The sequence below is a fragment of the Gobius niger genome (assembly GCF_951799975.1).
Source record: "Gobius niger genome assembly, chromosome: 10".
Taxonomy (NCBI): domain Eukaryota; kingdom Metazoa; phylum Chordata; class Actinopteri; order Gobiiformes; family Gobiidae; genus Gobius; species Gobius niger.
In genome coordinates this window covers 16535928-16555508 of record NC_136861.1, presented here as the reverse complement: position 1 = coordinate 16555508, position 19581 = coordinate 16535928, and the positions used below count along the sequence as shown (strand labels likewise).

General features: G+C 39.3%; 1 protein-coding gene across 1 annotated transcript; it reads right to left on the bottom strand.

Moving 5' to 3' along the window:
* Positions 1–179: 179 nt before the first annotated feature.
* Positions 180–17326, bottom strand: limd2 (LIM domain containing 2). The gene is made up of 4 exons (XM_079564639.1): positions 17134–17326; positions 3272–3316; positions 2905–3041; positions 180–466 (listed from the first exon to the last, which is right to left on the bottom strand). Exons 1-4 carry the CDS (start codon positions 17134–17136, stop codon positions 307–309), a joined length of 345 nt encoding a protein of 114 aa, XP_079420765.1. The 5' UTR covers positions 17137–17326; the 3' UTR covers positions 180–306.
* Positions 17327–19581: the final 2255 nt, after the last annotated feature.

Here is a 19581-nt window from a genome sequence, read left to right as displayed (position 1 = left end):
ACGGTGCAAAATGTCAAAACAAAAGCTCGAATAATAAAAATAAAGAGGTACAAAATAAGAACCTTTAAAGATTTACACTCCCCTTACCAGAGAAGACTTTTGGTCACAAATTCAAAGTAAAGACAGAATAACTAAAAGGACACTCATGCGTTTTTTGCTTGATTGCGTTTGGCCTGTCGTTTGTTTTTTTACCTGTTTCTCTTAACATTTTTGAAAGTGTGTGTGGTTAATTTGACAGAGCCCCAAGCGTGAGGCGCGTGTTGGGACAAAAGGAGGTAAGGCCAGGATCGGAGGCAGGCGACATCTTTACGACGTTTTTGTGATGTTCTCTGAATCCTTGTTGGTCCAGCGCTCTTTGTACTGTTTGCGTCCGAAGCCCTCGTCGTAGTTTCCTTTGCTCTTGAACAGCTGCTGGTAATGGGCCTTGCAGTAAAATTCGCCCTGAAGAGCAGCGTAGGTTCCGAGGCTGAAAGAAAAAAATATTTGGGGTAAGTGCTCTGGTTTATTCATGGTTTACTTCCAGCTTAGATATAATCAAGTCAAATTAAAGACACACTGCGAAATATTTTGGATTAAACTAGGGCTGGGCGTTCTGGACCAAAACTCATATCCCGATATATTTTGGTTGAATATCGATATACGATATATATCCAGATATTTTTTCCGCAAAGTGAGAAATGAAATGTTAAGTCAAAGTCAAAGCCATATACGAATAGTTTTATTGAAAACTCACTATAAAATGCTAACATAAACACTGTATAACAAAGCTCCGTAAGGTGCACATTTAAATAAAAAATGCCTACAAAATAAAAAAAGGCAGCATTTATATATAAACAGATAACAAAATAAAGGGCTCAGTTTAAGAATTGTTTCTTAACTTAATAGCTTATCTGAATTTGGAAAATCCCGATATACACGATATGGTCTAATTCCGTATCTCATTTACATCGATATATCTTAAATATTGATATATCGCCCAGCCCCAGATTAAACAGTTGCCACCGATACAAAACATGCTCCCAGTATCCAGCTAGACACAGAAAATGCTATTTTTTTTGCAGAGGGACATCAAAGTGTAGATTTGGATGAGGACCTAGCCTTTTCAAATCTCATATGGGCCATACCGCCTATGCTATGCCCAATCCCGTCAGACCTTGGAAGCCAAGCAGGGAAGGGCCTGGTCGGTACTTGGATGGGAGACAGTTTGGTAACACCAGGAAGCCTAGCGAATGTAATGCGTGAGTGAGTGGTTGGTGGTGGTCGGAGGGGCCGATGGTGCAGACTGGTTGCCTCGCTTCCGTCAGTCTACCCCAGGGCAGCTGTGGCTACAATAGTAGCTTACCACCACCGAGCATGGAGAGAATGAATAGTGCAATGTAAAGCGTCTTTGAGTGTCCAGAAAAGCGCTATATAAAACCAATGCATTAATATTATTATTATATACACTGTTTCCCCACGTGACAATATGCCATGCGCTGTACTTCCTGTCGCCGATCGTTTACATTCACAATCAACAGGGTCCCACACAAATAAAGAGATAGCTCAGGATTTGGTTGAGGACAATGAGTTACTGATGGACAGTCACTGCAGCGTGTTACAAACATCATGTTCGCTGTGAAGTCGCTGCGTCTCACGTAATGTTTTTAACCTCTTAACGCTGTGTGTCGCTAATTCACGACATACCGCTTCCTGCAAGAATTTAGTAGCTTTAGTAGCTTGAAAGCAAAAGCACATCCAATATCTGAGTCAGAGGCGGGACATGGCCACACTGCAGACCCTCCAGAATATCCTGAACAGTTCCTCTTCTCTGCGCACCTTCATGACTCAAGCCCCTTCCATTGGATATCAGCTCAGGCACCGACGATTATGCAGCCAAGAAGAGCAACACAAAAAAAACATGAAATATCTTTTATCCCACAAGCTTTAATTTTATCTTATAAATCTGTTATAGATGTTGTTGTTTTTTCTTCTATTGCTGTTTTTCTTCTATTACAATTGACACATTTCAGGTTGAACATTTTGTTCTTTCCTGCTATGTAAATGTTTAATTAACCCCTTGACGCCTGAATTTATTTCCAATTATATAAAAAAGATATTATCCGTGTTTTTAGGTTTAGGTTAACCTGCTCCAGCCACATCCGAACTTTTACTCGCTGTCCTTTACCAAATCTTGAGCTATCGCTGCATTTCTGTGGGACCTGTCAATTTTTAATGGGAAGCGATAGCGGACAGGAAGGACAGCGCCGGGTTTGCTGTTCAGGCAGGAATCACAAGAGGTCGCTGTGCATATAGCCCTTTTAGTCAACATCTCCATGGAAACGAGCTGGAGACGTCTCTGCTCCCAGTAAAGCTCAGGTCTGAGGAGCGGTGAAACACTCGCAGCAATGACACTTGCTTGTTTTTTGTTAATTGTTTAGGAATATAAAAAAAATCTGTAATAAAATAAATGCTTGTACTTGATTCTATTTATTGGGTGAAATGTTACGCAGTGTGGCTTTAAGATCTGTTTTAAACTCTTTTCAGACCCAGTTTAGTTCAGACAGGAAATTGATCGAGGCTCATGATGAGAAAACAACAGAGAACCGATTAATATCAATATATTCTCCTTAAAATGTAAACATCTGTCAGGTTGGAGAAGGATGCTTGGGTCTCTGAGGTACCGTATTCTCCGGACTATAAGTCACTTTTTTGCATAGTTTGGCTGGGGGTGCGACTTACACTCAGGTGCGACTTATAGTCCGAAAAATACGGCATCCACTGGTGAAAAACGGGGTTGGGAAACACTGCTCTGGAGTTGCAGGTATTTGAGGCAAAGTGGTTGAAATGCGTTGCCCAACGACACAGGTAACAAACACCAGTGTCTGAGCCCTGTACTTAAAGTGAGTCACCTCCCCACACACTGACCTGAGTTTGGAGTTGCAATGCTTACAGCAAAAGCATTTCGAATGGAAGATCAGGTTGTCGGCGACTAGTCTCTCCATCGGGTAAACTGTCTTCTCACATGACGCACACAAGTCCTTCTGGGTCTTGAAGCTAAAAGACTGAGAATGAAAATATGTGAGCATGCAGTTGCTACAGCTCGATTATTCTTTAATGTATTAGACAACATTTTCATTTTCAATTAAATGTATGGCCAATAAAGTGACAAAACTCAAGTAGTTTGGGATTTATTTAATTCTCCGGCACTAACAATAATACATTACGTCATAAAGGTGCCGCTATTAATGTCAGTCATTTTGAGTTTTTTTTTTGCAAGTAGTGCTTAATTTACCTTGGATCTCTGGACTGGTTTCTCCTCTGTGGTGCTTCTGGAGTCCTGCAAAAACAGAACACACAATTTTTACAAACAAAGGCTTAAAACAAGCATAAAACAATTCACACACGTCCTGAAAAGTACAATGTCTAAGATCCGTCTCAGTCCTGTCCCCTTTTTACCTTTCTGTACTGTTAATCTGATCTATGCCTTCCCCCTTCGTTACTGTTGGCTCCATCTGTCGGGAGCACCCCTGGGAGCGGATCAGGTGCCTTCTGTCCCGACATGTGAGTCCAGCTTTGGGACTCAGCATGGACTTTTTACAGATAGCAGCAGAGTGCACCCAAATCAGGACCAAAAGAACAAGGATTACAACAGAGCAAAGGGAGGGCAGGAAGATAATCTAGAGATTTTTCCTGAGGATAGTCACAGTGTGCAAGCATTGTAGATGGATGGGTGTAACATTTACTACCAAAATATCTGATTCATAAATCTATTCTCCAAGATATTGTGAATTAGCTTTCATGCAGGGGCCCTCGTTCCCCATTAACAGAGGAGGTTATAATTTGAAATAAGGTTTGTTTGGTGTGTTGCTTGGAGTCATTTGTCTTGCGCCTACAGTCAAACCTTACAATTTTGCATATCGCTCATTGCTCTTTCAACAAAACACTAAACAGAACCTATTTGGACGGGTAGCAACACTTTGTTTTGTAGCTGGAGGATATTTTGAGACTGTAATGTTGAGTTTTACAGCAGGGCCCCTACAGCAGTGAAGCACGTCTGGACTAACAGGTCGCTCAGGCAAAGATAATGAGCAGACACAGATATGTGTGTACACAGTATCAGCTATTGCAGACACGTGTGGTCGAAAGAGTTTAAATACACGGTAGGTGGAAAAAAAACTTTTTTAGTTAGTACTCAGTTTGTACACTGGAATGCCACTGGTTTGGTGCATGTAGTTTCAGTAACATCAGTAAGATTGCCCACTGTTTTGAGGACTTTTGATCAGAGAAAATTCTGTTTTGAATCATCAATTGTTTGAAGGTGGATAAAGTAGGTAAAAATACAGTATTTACTCAAGCGAGAGACACATTACTTTCAAAAAATTATACTCAAGTGCAAGTGAAAAGTAGCGACCCAAATAATTAGTCAAATTAATGAAATTTCCAAGAGACAAAACTTAATAGAGAAAAGAATAGAGAAGTTAGTTAGACAATTTCTAACAGATGGTGAATGAAACACAATCTTTACAAGCTTATTACTCACAGTTTTTTTAACTCAAAAAAAGAGTATTGACACACTATTGACACTAACACGTAATATTCGTCAAATAGAAGTAAAAAGTACTGTGTGATGAACTCTAAGAAGCACAGTTACTTGAAAAAGTTCATGTAATTAAGTAAATGTAGGCTAACTGCCCACTGAGTACAACAGGAAGTCTCTACGGTGGGTGTTTCATCACATTAGACCCATGTGAAGAAATGATAGGAGCAGTACTTGCAGAGGTGGCTTTGGTGATAGATTAAGTAGCTTAAAGGGATATTTCAGGATTTTGTCATAGGGCCTCATTTCCTAGTTATCCAGAGTGTAATTATTATTATTCATGCATATATTAGTGGTGCTAGGCTAGTGCTAGGCTAGCACATGTCTATGGTAACTAGTAGCCTGCATTAAAAACCTCTTGAAAATCATCAGGTCATCCTCCAAACATTGCTACATCTGATGTGTACAAAGCTCCTTTGTGAATTCCACGTGTAGTAATGCCGGATGCAGGTAAACAAACTTCTGTAGATCCGGTAACCTAGCAGATCACTCCGCCTCTGCGTAGCTTACAACCAGGAAGCTGATGCTGCTCAAATATATGTTTTTTTAAATGCAAAATGGTTATATTTCAAAAAATATTCAGTCAACACAGACATTTATATCAGTAGTCTGGTGTGCACTGTGCTTGGGTCGGACTGTTTTTAATGCAGGCTAATAGTTACCATAGACATGCACTAGCCTACCACTAGCTTAGCACCACTAAACTCTTCAAATATAAGGACTGTATGAAAAGAAAAAAATATATATCTCCAGAAATCAACAACACTCTGGATAACTAGGAAATGTGGCCCTATGTCAAAAATCCAGAAATATCCCTTTAAATGCACTCAAACTTCAGACCAAACTTTCTATTTGACTTGACCAGTTGTTGAGTTGGAAGACAATCCGAGCGCCGCAGATGAAAGAACATTTGCAGTACAGGCCTACTTCGTTCCCCTCAGACTGGGGGTAATGCACAAGTCCAGCTCTGTCTGAGTCCACGGGAATGTCCAGCGACTAAAGCCCCGTTATGTAAGAGGCGTTTGGCTGGAGGTGCCGAGGTCACGGGGTTAAAACTCTGAATGTTCTAAAGAGAAGCACCTCTTTGACATGTGAGACCAGGTCCATTACACTTTAACTCGTGAAATTCCCCACGTCGCGCCTCGTTTAACAATCCTACGTCAACAACAGACTCGTGAGAAATGGGTTACAAATGTAGATGGTGCAGAAGAAACCGACACCATTGTTACTGTAGTTTGTATGTTTTTACTGGGCTGGACTTTGAAGGTTACTGAAGGTTTAGGATGATTTGTATTGATTTTGTAACCATCATGGTTGAAGATGGTCTAGGAACTAAGAATTGTTATATTACAATAACACTATGCAAAATAACAATGCAATAATCACACAAAGTATTTACTCCCTTAGTTTTACATTAGCTCATTCAAAGCAGAAGGAAAAGCAGGGGTGTTGCCTGTGTTTATACAAACCAGATCACATGCTTTGAAGTGATTGAAAAAAAAAAAAATGTTTCCTGTAGATGCAATCGACTGCACTGTAAATAACCACATCATGCCCAGTGTTCAAACTGCTGCCCCTGTCCTTGCATCCTTCCTATGGGCTGCTTTACATTACTGCTATCGAACAGACGCGCTGCTGACACATGTACAAGACATGACAAACCACTTCCTGCGTACGACAGCTTCCCACTACTCGCACGCAGTTCACCCGAGAAGTGCAAAGTCAATGCATTTGTCTTTCTACATCAAATTATCAATGCCACTTAAGAGAATGAAGATATGACATGTACATTGTATCCACATACAATCTATAAATGGCAGACGCAGCCTTTTAAAAATTGCTACTTATCTTATGAAAACAGATATTGACTTAAAAATGTTACAGTTGTTTTATTAGTACCGCTATTCCTTCCTTCCTTTATTTTACGGCCCAATTTTACGCATGGAATTTAGTATTGCACAATATGTTGTCTCATTATGGTAAATCAAAAAATAGGTCCATAACTATAACAAAATCGCTGACGTCTTCCATCTGAAAGGGATTTACATATTTTGTAACTTTAAAGTGTGCAAAAGTTCAGTTGTAGTCATTGTAGTAGGGATACTTATTTATACATGTTTCTAGAAAACTGGAAAGAGATAAGCAATCAATGTAATTAGGGATGGGTACTGTTTAGGACTGAACGATAGGGACAAAATGTAATATCTCGATATTCATGCCAGATATATCGATACGATATAACTATGGGTTAGGTGATTAGGTGAAAACCAAAAAATAAAAACATCATAATACAAAAGAGAGCAGTTTTATTGACGATAATCTACATCGTTTATATCTTGCCATTTCGATTTTAATATCTCGATATCAATACAAGATAACAATATATCTTTCAGCCATAGTTAACCAATACCAGTACGGTATTGAAAAAAAGTTTAGATAACGGTATAGAAAAAACAACAGCATCGAAAGCAGGCACCAATTTTTTTTTTTTTTTTCAGAGACCAAGTTTTGCCTGTCCAGGGACAGTATTAAAGGAAGAGACTTGTTTCAGCTCAAATAAATGACACAAATTTAAAAGAAGTTTTCTTTTATGGAATAAATGAACATTATTGTTCTGTTTTCTGGTTCTAGACAACAAATATTTTAGTATCGAAAAAAGCATCGTTCAGATATTGGCCCTACCAGCCCTAAATGTAATGGAAGGACATTTGTGTTGAAATGGTTTCATGAAATATTGCAATAACCATTGAATATTGCTGATTTTTCTCATACTGTGCGCAGCCCTATGGAGTCTATCTTCATCAGCAATGCGGTTTGTAGAAATAGGATCTTGAGCCATCAACTTTGGCCAGTACATTTATAGTACGCATATTTTCCATCTTGGCAATAAAACCAACTGAACGAATTATTACAATCATCGAGCCAGACTTGAACTCAAATGGCCCCCACTGATGAGCCTGTGCCACCTTGTCTTTTTGCCTTATAAGTACATAAGTCGAGTTGCCTCCAAACTGCACGAATGTGGCAGGAAGTCATTATGACACGTGTGGCTTCCTCTTCAGCGTCCCCGAGGAGCGAGCAGCAGAGGCCTGACGTGTGTTTTAATTAGAGCTGCTAACAAGGACATGTTTAGGTTGGTCGATTTGTTTAGGTGATCCCGGTGAAACCTAGACCCAGGACAGTAGGCTGTCAGGCCGCAGGCAAATCAGGCACTTCCTTCACATTTCAATACCATGTGCTTGTTAGTTTATGCAAAAATGTCCAGCACTTTCGGAAGACCTTTACAAGAAGGTTAAGTAAACTGGGGACTTTGTATCCATAGTTTTTACATGAGGGAAAGTCCATACATGCCTGAGCTGGACAAAAGTCTGTTAACATAATAGCTTTGTACCAGCGACCTGGCAAAATGTACAGCCCATGCTCGTGCTCACCAAAACCTTAAGTAGTCGTTCTCACCAAGTAACTATTTAGAGTCATTGCTTTGCATTCCTGCTTTATCGGCGCAGAAGCCTCTAGTGGCGACAGATGGATCGCTATCCTCAAATCACTCAATTCGTAACAACATAGTTTCATCTTAGCACCCATGACGCCGGTGGATTTGATATGTCGCCTTTGTCTGTGGCTTTGTGAGTGAGGCAAAAGAAACTGACTGTACTGGTGCTTGAATAATTGTGGTCAAAATGGCAGTAGCAGCAGCGGTAGTATAATATCAATAAATAGTGGCAAGCGGTTGTAGGGGTAGCCGTAGTAGTATACACAATCATGGGTAGCACTGCGGTTTCTACTTAATTGATCATTACTACATCTTAACATTAGTAATGAAGTGCTTCTTTCACCATATGAGCATGACTCCCAACCTTTTTTATTGCGCAATATTCATCGCAATCGGAAACAAAGCTGATTTGAAAATGATTTTTTTTAGGTAACAAACTCCTCAGCAGACAATACAAGGTTCTTTCTCCATGGAGGCCTCTTATGTATAAAACCCTGTACTTTAGACCCCAACTAATATGTCCTGAAATGCATGTGACTATTGTATTGGTTTAGAAGTCCATTTTCCAGACGTCTCTCAAATCTTAACGCTCCTGCACGTGTTCAAAATGACCACGAAGAACAGAATCTTGATGTGAAAAAAAGAATGCAATCAGATAAATGCTCAGTCCCAGTTGGAAGTCTATTCGTCCACTGTATAAATCATAATGGACAGTAGTGATTAATTGTGACATGAATGCCGCCTTTAATACTCGACACACGAAATGAGCGGCTGAGTAATTACCAAGTCATTTGACACGGGAGGAACACGGTGTCTTGCTCAACAAAGCTCACTTTCACAGGGCAGTGGTGAAACGCTCTTACAACAGGGCTCCGATTCATGGCACTGTTCCCACACTCGCGCTCTCAGACCTCGGAGTTTGGGGTTTCATTTCAGCAGCACACGAAGCCTGTGAAAGTGCACAGCTCAGATTTCCTGTGCAGACGCTGAGGACGGAGGTTTTACGATACTCTTCTCCTTTTTCCCTTTGACAATGCAGAGCGTCCTTTTAACAATATAATCAAACAAAACTAGTTAACGGCAGTGTCCATCTGTCTTAATAAGAACGATCTTTGGCGCAGTGGTTCTCAATTGATGGGTCACAGACAGGACTATTTTCAGGTCTATCGCGATAACACATTTGAAGTTCGATATATTGAGTCAGGAAAGTATCGCGATAAACGATATTATTGACTCTAGCGATACTAGATACTGTCAACTCTCAGGCATAAAAATGACAGTAAACCTTTGTTCTAAAAGTGTATCATAATATTCTAAAATACCACACAAGCTGCAATAAACATGAAACATAATATAACTTCCCTTTTACAAAGACGAAATAGCCGGGAAATGCTAATACATTTACAGACGATAAATATCGAGCCCAAAAATATGTCGTTTATCTGTTATTTATTGAACAATAAGTCGATATAGTAATTATCGTGACAGCCTGACATTCACATTATAGAATGTGATGATGTCAGGTGGAGGGCAGGGGCCAATACAACTCTATGGGAGAAATACAGTTTTTGCAAGAAATCTCCAAAATGAAAATTATGTTTTTTCCTCATCAGTATTTGGTAGTGATTGGATTCACAAACCTGCCACGTTATTTTTATGGCTGAAAGTCCTTGGTACTGACCAATATCACGCCCATGTTTTTGAATATTGAGGAAATAATTGGACATTAGTTTATGTTGGCTGACAGAGGAGACAATGAACTATGAGACAGTTTGTGTTTCATGCGGATTCTCCCAGCAATGACTGAGATATTAACCAAAAACTAAGACAAAAAATCTGCAGTTTGCCAGTTACCATAGTTACCGCCATAGAGTTTTCAGTTGACCTACACATCGATTTTAAACTACAGGCTCTTTAGAATATTGTGATGTCACGTGAACGCAACCTATTGTTTCGGATCAACTGAAGAAATATGGTATTTTAAAGGGTCAAACTTCAAAATGCTTTAATTTGTGAAAGTTGAAATTTGAGTTTGAGATTGTGGTCATGATCAGGTTGCAAGTGGATCCTAGAGCGAGGGTTCCGGTATAGCACACCTTACAAAAGGTATCAATGGCTTAAAGAGAGATCAGTAAAGTAACATTGTGCTGCAACTAAAACTGAAGGGGAAGCATTTAAAAATGACATTGTAATGAACACCTTTGCGCAAATGTAGAACTCGGTAGAACTGAACACTAGCTGAGAACTTTTAGTTTACACTAAAAGGATTTTCGTTACCAAATTTGATAGTGAAGCCCTGAAGATATGATCTCAAAATTGCTCGTCTTCAGTACGGTATGCCATATTGGCTCACTTATTTGGCTTTGGTTGTGCATCAGATGCTCATCAGCGTCTCTGTTCATGATTCTGAGGCAAAAACAAAGAGGACACTGCCACACATTATGGCTTTTGATTCAACACATTATGGCTTTTGAACCATGCAATTCAACCTGATATCGCAAAAAACTTCCAGATCAGTAAATCACAGTGCAGCCATATAATTACACCAATGTCCCGAGGCAAATTCTCTCAATTATGTACTTCATTTTGAACTCATTAAAACTCCCATGCAGGCAGTTGCTTGGTTTATGCCTTATCCCGACATGGTCCAACACGCCTAATAACGAGCACAGCAACCGCATTGGAACAGACTCTAGAAGGCAAAGCAGGTACAGCTCAATGTCAACAAATGCCTTGTGTGATTAATACACAAGTCTCCCACTCTCGCTAATCTTTATTTTTAGAAATGTGATCAGCGTTTAGTCATTCGGGACGGCTGAGTGCAGAAAACTGTAAAATTCAGAGCACCTGTCAGCCAATCTGCCTCAAAGCATGCAAAAAAATCCATGCACCTCTCTCGTGTTGAGTCCTGCCACATTGCTTGGGAGCTGATGATGTTTTACGGACTAATGCTGCAGGTAATAGGCACCGTTCCTCCTGCAAAAACAGCTGCTCCAGGGAAAGATATACAGTCTCCCTATGACAGAAATCACACATCATTAAGTTTCCTCATGAAGACGAGGTATGTGAAGGAACGCCGCGGGGGAAGCGCGGACAGATCTGGACATGAAATGAAAAGAGATTTTGAGTCAACTCCGTCAGTAGAAGTAATTGAATCAAATTACATTGTTTGATTCATGTCAGAAATTATTATATGGTCCTTGCTTTTTGAACTTTATCTAAGAGTGACAGGTACTGAAACCTCACCCACTCTTTCATGTTTTATGCTGAAGACATTTTTGGTATTACTGCACTTTATACTTATGTCTAGGCCTGTCACAATACAAGATTTGAAGTTCGATATATTGAGGCAGGAAAATATTGCGATAAACGTTATGGGGACCACTTGACTCCCTGAAACTAACTTAAAGCAGCACGAAGTAACTTGTTTGTTTGTTCCTTTTCATAGTCCCTCTGGGGGTAATACAAGTGTTGATGGCGATGATTGGGGGGTCTTTCATCTCCCCCTGGTGTCTCTGGCCAGAAAACCACACTTGCAGCTTTCCTGCACCGGGTCGGAGGCCCCAATACACACTAATGGAATCACGAAGAAGAAGCTAACAGGCTAACAGGCAAAGCTAACTGTGGGTGAAAAAAATTATCTCCATTGTATAATTGGACATACTATATCCCTCCCTCCCAGTGTCTTTTCTGTCAGCGTAGTATTTACTCTCACGGACAATTAATGAATAAAAAAACGTAACATGCTACGACACCTGCAGTGGCGCTTATGGCCTCTCGGGGCATGAGTTACTTGATACTGCTTTAAAAAATGTAAATCTCAGTCATACCTTGTTCTAAAACTACGTATTGACTTTTATAACACACGAGTTGCAATTAACACGAAATTCAATGAAACACAATTTACTATTGTTCAAGTAGTCCAAAAATCGGATATAAAAATTAACGAAAAATGTAAATAAATGTATTGACAATACTCAAAAATATGTTGTTTTTCTGTCATTTATATAAGTCTATATAGTAACTAAAGAAAAAATAAAACATGCACTTTGCCTCTTAATAGTTTCGATTTCAGATCAGGCCTCTGTGACTTAAGACCCGGGTGCAAAATCCAGCCCTGCAGCAGATATTCTCCTGTCCTCCCATAAGATTTTGAGAAATATAATTGTACATAACATTGATAACAGTGATCTAAATACCTTTTTAAGCAGTACAAAAATACTTAACGTATTGTCTGGGTAAACCCACATAGCCCCCATTAGATCAAAATGATGTATCGTAATAATATTTATAACAAAGTGATAGAGATAGCCAAAAAATATTTGGCCCGCCACCACCAAGCATATTTGCCTACCCCCTGTTGTAAACTTTAAGAAGAAGGACTTTATTGTCATTATCCAATTGTACAACGAAATTACTTAATGTTGGGTTAGTTCTCCACCAGTGATACTGAAGCGTGAACTGTCATCAGAAGACGACGATAATGTTATTGTTGTTTTGACATATCACCCCCCAATGTGCAAATATATCCAGTGAAGGTGTTTTTATTCATTATCGGTAACAATGTAATACACCCAAAATAACTGGAACAAATTTACATAAGTTCGTCCATTGTGCTTCCTTGTGAGGAATGCCACGGCAGCTGGTTTGTTTATGCTTGTTCTCTTAAAATGGACAGAAACAGATCGAGTGGAGGCCTGAATAGGAATGCACTCTAAAACATTAGCCAGGAGCTTTGAGGACTCTGAGGAAACAGCCTCCAGTGATAGGAAAGTGTAGATAGCTACCCATCAGAACATTTCACAACCAAATACTACATCTGCCAGGACTGGAATTCACAAAAACATGCCCCATCGCGCATCCAGGACTCACATCCCTGCTGTTTATAATGATGTCTGTGATTTAAAAACTGTTCAATAACAGTGAAGTGGTGTGAGGATTTCTTTCTTTCTTGAGTCCATATTTCCCAATACAACAACAATATCAAAACTGTATCAAACAGATCAATACAAGGTCATGCATCCTCTGAAGGTCTGCATTGCTTTTCCTGAAATAAAAGTTTCAAACTAGAGGTGGTGTTTCGTCAACAAGTCAGATGTCAGTGTTTTTGTAGGAAAGAGACACAAACTCACAACAAGTGTACCGATGTTGTCCAGACATCAACAAAAAATGATGGAAAATAAATAATAGGACTGGGACAAAATACCGTTTGGCATTATATATGATATCGAAACAAAAGTGTATCGTCCCAGACTTAGGAAACAATGTAAATATGTGTCTCTAAGAAAAAAATATCGCGAAAGTCCCCAAAAAGATTGACATATTTATTTTTGTCATTCACCCACCCCATGTCAAATATTTTCCTCCAAAGGTAATGGTGCACATGCTTTAATTTTCTAAATATGGCACTGCCAAGATGTGAAAGACTTGGCTGTTCAGAACAGTTCAGAAATGTGTTAACTTGCACAGCTAAAAAAAAAAAAAAGACAGGCTGAGTCATTATATCAGTCATTCTTATTTAAGTTATTCATATATTTTTGGTGTGAAATAATCACAGGATGGACAAATAGGATGGATTTTATTCAGTTTCTCTTTGATCCTTCAGAAAACAATGCATGTCATGGAAAACAATAGCAGGTGAAACTAAACTACATTTAGCTCTTGATTTTTGCTGTCTAAATGTTTTTTATCCAAATATGGTCATAACTTCTGCTGTTATTGCCTCAGCTGACTGGTCTCCGCGGCTATATCAGGTCAAGAGTTGCCACAATCTGTCAGAGGACTTAAGATAAGGTTGATTCAAAATTAAAACAGATCAGTAAGTATTTGGAACAACTGCATTTACTTGGAGTTACAACTGTCTCTAACTGTCTACTTGCTTCTCTGTAAATAAAAACAAATACAAAATTACATTAAACTAATCAAGCTTAAAAGTAAAAGGTATGTGCCAACTAAAAATCAAGGTAATTGAATAAGCTACAGGTTCAGAAGGACGTCTGTTCTCCCTGAGGAGAAACCATGCAATCCAAATCATGTGTTGCTTTCATTCCAACAGCTGGACACTTCACACAGAAGCGATCCAGTGTAGAATTACTGCAAAATACACCTCCCGCCACCCTCCTCACAACCCTTTAACTCACATTATGCGAAGATGATAATAAAGACCATTTTGGCACAAAGAATTTCCTAAACCTCTCCACTCAACATGTTCACAATTCTAAAGGGACAACCTGCATGGTCTGAGGAGATTCTAGTATGACCCAGCTTTGAGTCTACGCACTTTAGGTTCCTCAAAAGGTAACATGGTAATACAATTGTATTGAGCTGAACTCATGTGACAGACATATGAGACATATGAGAAAATAAATGTATCTTAATTGAAACATTTCAGTTGTTGTATTGTATTTTATAACTGGGCTGCACAATATGATGCCAAATTATCATTATCACAATATTACGATACTATAATATACACGATATATTGCAAAATCACAGTGGTCTGAAGAGATTTACATATTTTTTTGCCAACAGTAAGTAATTTAGTGAAAGTACAGTTGATTTAGCCATGGGTCGGTTGTTGATGAATTAAACTAATGTTATTATGCTGTGGCTTAGTGGTTTGTCTAATGACGACCCATTTTTTACTATTGTGCACATCTGACAGCAGGCAACACCTCCCCTCCCCAAACATATGGCCCCTCTGAGACACCGCAATTCAGTTTTTTGTGCAGTTAATGGTAATTGTCAGACACATGAACATATGGTGAATCTAAATAAACGTTAGTGCAGGATGCAGATTACAAGTATTCCAAAGCTATTTCAGAAAAAGGAAACAATTCTCATATGACGCCTTTGAACATCAGCTCAAAGACAAACACTTTCAATTATTTCAATCCTAGGAAAGTAAAAGTTTTAGTCAAGATTTACTGGTCTAATGGAATCCAAATACAAAACAATGTAATGATTTAGGCAGTACAGAGGTTCTCAAGTGGTGGCTTCTGAACTTACTTTCCTTGTATAAACTCAAATAAGAATATTCATGTCAACTTAATAATAATATTGTGCCCTTTAAACCCTGTACTCTCAAAATACAGTATTCTGTTGATTCAAACATTGATCATAGGCCCACGACGAGTATCACTGGTTTATAGCTTTATAAAGACTTTCAGAAATCGGACTCATGTTTCTATTACACTTTGTAGCTCAATCTTCTTAATGCTCTTGGATATGTTTAAAATCTGCAGTCTGAACAGAATCTTGCAATTGTTTTTCCAAGTTTGTGCTTTCTCAAGTTTGGGTCAAAAAAACAAAACAAGATCATCAAACTAAGCATGACCCCACCAACAAACACTGAGCCACCAGTATTAAAACCATAGTCTTAATTGAGACCCACTAATCTCTGCGGCAATAAGTTCACTGGGAAAAAAAAGAGTCTTGTGAACGGCTATGACGCAAATGAGGCCGTGGTGTCAATCTGTAGTGTCAACTTTGGCGGATATTACAGTGACAACTAAGACGGCGCGCGCAGGAAATGAAAATGAGCATATTCTTACTTAAGCCGCCCCTTGTAGACAGTACATATGGTCTGGACGTAAACGACAGACTGTGTGGTGAACTATGTGGGATTTCCCGAACCACAAGAGCAGTTCGTAAAGTCTTTGACATGCATAAACACGGGTGAAAAAGTGGGAGAAGATGAAGGAGCTGAGTGCATGTTTTTGTGGTTGCCATTGGGAAAGCACAAAAGAGGTCCTCTTTTAGAACAGCTGGTCACTTACAAAACAAAGGGGGCACTAATGCCATTACAGTCCAATAAGGCTATAAGATTTACCGCCTAAACTATTGTTAACACAGAATTAGGTGATGCAATATGTGGTTCACTGGCACGGAGACTGACACAGCCTAAAACAAAAAACGCATGGTAACTTAAAAGTGTGGAAAAATGTGCATTATAGTCAGGGTTTTCCTAATTTAGTTCAATTTTATGCTTATTTTGGTTTGTTTTGACACAATTTCATGGGGGGGGAGCAATTTGATGGAGTATACAGTGTTGAAATGGCTCAGTAAGATATTACATTAATATTCAAAGCGGTTATCAAATGTTACTTTTATTCCTCATATATCACAGCCCTACAGACCTAGTGTTATGTTACCCATAATCTATGTTGTTATAGCTTATTAATGGCTATTATCATTCCATTATTCAAATTCCCATTGTTGTTCGGGAAGCAGCATCTGAAGCTTTGTTGACAAGTTGGGGTTGGCAGCTTGGCAGATGTTATTGTAATGCCTGTAATAGCAAACATGTGTGGCCTAATCTGACCACAATAACAATAGCTTTTAAATCAACACATGCAAATACCAATTACTTTTTTTTTCATTTCAAGAACCAGCAGAGCAAATTGACCGTACACTTGTTTAAAAGAAAACAAAAAAAACATAGGCCTATTCATTCAAGTGGCAGGTGTTGATTTAACCAAGATAACCCTTGTGAAACCAGCTTAACTACAGTCGTCGCTTTCCTGTAAACAGCCAGAAGGTTGAAGCCTGGGACACCTGAGCCAATTAGCTGCAATGCATGACAAAAACAATCTGTAACTGTAATTAAAATAGGTGCAAAAATAATGAGGGGGTCATGCTTAACAAGAGCGGGATAAGAGAAGGAAAGAGCCTTTATGTGAAATTCATGTGTAATTACAAGGGTCCTTGTTACATATGGCTGGTGCTTTCGAGGCAAAAAAAAAAAAAAAAAGCTAGCTTTCCATCAGAAACGCACAGGCGCCTGGTGTTAGACGCCTTTTTACAAGCAGGAACATCTTTTTTTGTCACAAGATACTAAGCCTGGATTTTGCATTGTTAGGAGATGCATTGCAGACCAGAAACCGGAGACCCTTCTCGTTTTGTAATAATATAAAGCCCAGTACGAGGAGAGGAGGGGATGGTTGCCTTGCCTGCCTGGATGGTCTGGACTCGAGGGGAGGACGAAAAAGCAAAGGCACCACCGACGAGGCATCAATCAGTCTACTCTACCCCCCCCCAAACCGTAGCCGAAAGCGGCACTCACCATCTGGGCGTCCTGGCCGTGACACGCCGGTGATATAAAACGCAGTGTCGGATCGGGTGTGTGCGTGTGTGGCTGTAGCGGGATGTTTGCTCTCTCATTCAGTTTTGCAGCGCCGCTTTGCCTTTGTGCCGGGTGACTGCTGGTCTCTCTTTCCCCCCGCCTCGCTCTCTCCTCGCTCTCGGGGCGCTTTCTTTCTGGCTCTGGCGCGTCATTGGCTGTGCGCTTCTGGTGACGCGTTCACGGGCAATCGGGCAAAACACATCGGTAAATCCCACAAATTGTTTTTTTTCTTGTTCAGTCGCGTAATTTGTAAAAGGAGCTCCTCTCAGTCTAGTCGCTAAATAACAAATCAATTAATTTAACCTCTTAATCCCTGCCTTAATCGCGTGCACTTTCTCCCATTCGGCTTTACCCAAATCTAAAAGCTTTTTGACTGGAGCGTTTACAGTCTATGGCCAGTGTAACGCCTCATTTGAAAGCTAAGACCTACTAAACCGATATACATGGATTCTTTTTCCTTGCGTTGTTGCTTGTGTTGTCGTCACTTTTTTGACGTCCTTTATCGTCACATTTTTTGCCACTTTTTCCATCGCATTTTTTGTCACTTTTTGTTGTTCTTCTGTGGCTTTTCTGTTACATTTTCGTCACATTTTTGTTACATTTTTTGTCGCTATTTTGATGCTTTTTTCAAGAAGCTTTTAGATTTCACTTATGCCAAACTGGAGAAAACGTGCTCAGTTCAGGTGGGTGTTAAGGGGTTAACACATTAGAAAAAAATAGGATATGCACGTGATGTCATATCGTTCTGCAGCGAGTGGCAAAACTGTTACTAGGCACTATTGAGTTATGGTAGCTATTTGATTTATATTCATTCATTCCATACTTTTTTATTGGAGCCACAGCTGCCCTGGGGTAGACTGACGGAAGCGAGGCTACCAGTCTGCGCCATCGGCCCCATCCAACGACTCACTCACACACTACATTCACCCAGGCTGGTGTTCCCAAACGGTCTCCCATCCAAGTATCAACCAGGCCCTTCCCTATAGCTCTTCCCGAGATCTGACGGGATCGGGCGGAGCAAAAACGGTATGGCCACTAGGATGGGTTTCTGGTAGGTTTTCCCTGCTGTCTCCCTGACATTTCATAATCAACAGATAAAAATGTACAGATTTTTTTAAGCTTTGGTTTTGTGGAATTTGATTTTTTTAAATAATTTTTCATATTAAGCGTTGTCTTCATCGTGCTCCTTTTCAATCATGTATATATATATATATATATATATAAAAAAAAAATCATGTATAGTTGTTGAAATGTGAAAACATGTAACTAACATGACTGAAATAAATAAATAAAAACTAACTAAATAAATAAATAAATATTAGTCTCTTCGATGACAGCTCAAAACGCCATGTTGTTTACATATGCGACCCCCCAAGACGCAGTGCATTATGGTATTCCGCAAGTAACGAATAATCTTTAAAATGACTTATCAGCTTGTTTTCAATTATAATTTCAGACTTTCTGGCTTATTTCATGCTTGTTCAACAGCAATATTTGAGTAAAAGACAATATTTTACATAATAGTTTACAAGTCTAAGTTATATTTGCGTCACAGGTTGTCATCCCAGGGTGAATGTGGACCTTAATGCCTTTATACCAGCTGAGAACCACTGATCTAAACTACTGTATAACAAAAGGGTATCTGCAGTTGACCAACTTTCATTATCACATTATTCTCAACTAAACTCATATGTATAAACCAACTTTAGAAAAGCTTTGGCATTATCATTCAGTGTAATCCTGTCTGAATGTTTAGCTTACACTTCAAAAATGTAAAAGCTGTGGTGAAATTAACAACAACAACGCAAATGACAAATGACTCTTTTTAATCAAAACTTCCATGTGTTACTAATCAACACGTGAAACACTTATTTAAACAAACTTCAAAATAATAAACAGTAATATAATAGACACCTAATGCCTGGGGAAGGCACATTACTAAAACTTAACACATATGTAAGAAAATAAAATAAAATAAGTGATTTGAATGCAGCTCTCATTATGCATAACTGTCACAGAGCGCATTTAAAAGTGGGATTTTTAGATGAAACACAAAAACACTCGGCAAACAATCCAGAAAAGGATGTTGTACCAGGTTTGTAAGCGGATAAGCTCCATTAGTAATCAACAGACACAACAGCCTAATTGTGAAATAGTTATCGACAACTCTATTGCTTAGTCTTATTGTTTTATGTTGACCACAGATTTGATGACGTATGTACAGTGGCAGCTCTAAACAGCTTGTGTCAATCTCTCAAACAAACTCTGGTTAGCTCGGTGTGTTTCGTTCATCCCAAGTCCACACACGTACAGCCTGTGCTTGCTTCTCATGTGCGCTGCATTCTGTTCAGACCAGCCCATGATACGCCAGCTGTCTGCTTCTTCTCT

Bases quoted from the DNA above. Each gene is read 5' to 3' on its own strand.
- limd2 (XM_079564639.1), bottom strand. The intron at 3,042-3,271 runs GTAAATTAAGCA...TTTCATTCTCAG, and splicing joins AACCAGTCCAGAGATCCAAG to TCTTTTAGCTTCAAGACCCA. The intron at 467-2,904 runs GTCAGTGTGTGG...TTTTTCTTTCAG, and splicing joins CATTGCAACTCCAAACTCAG to CCTCGGAACCTACGCTGCTC.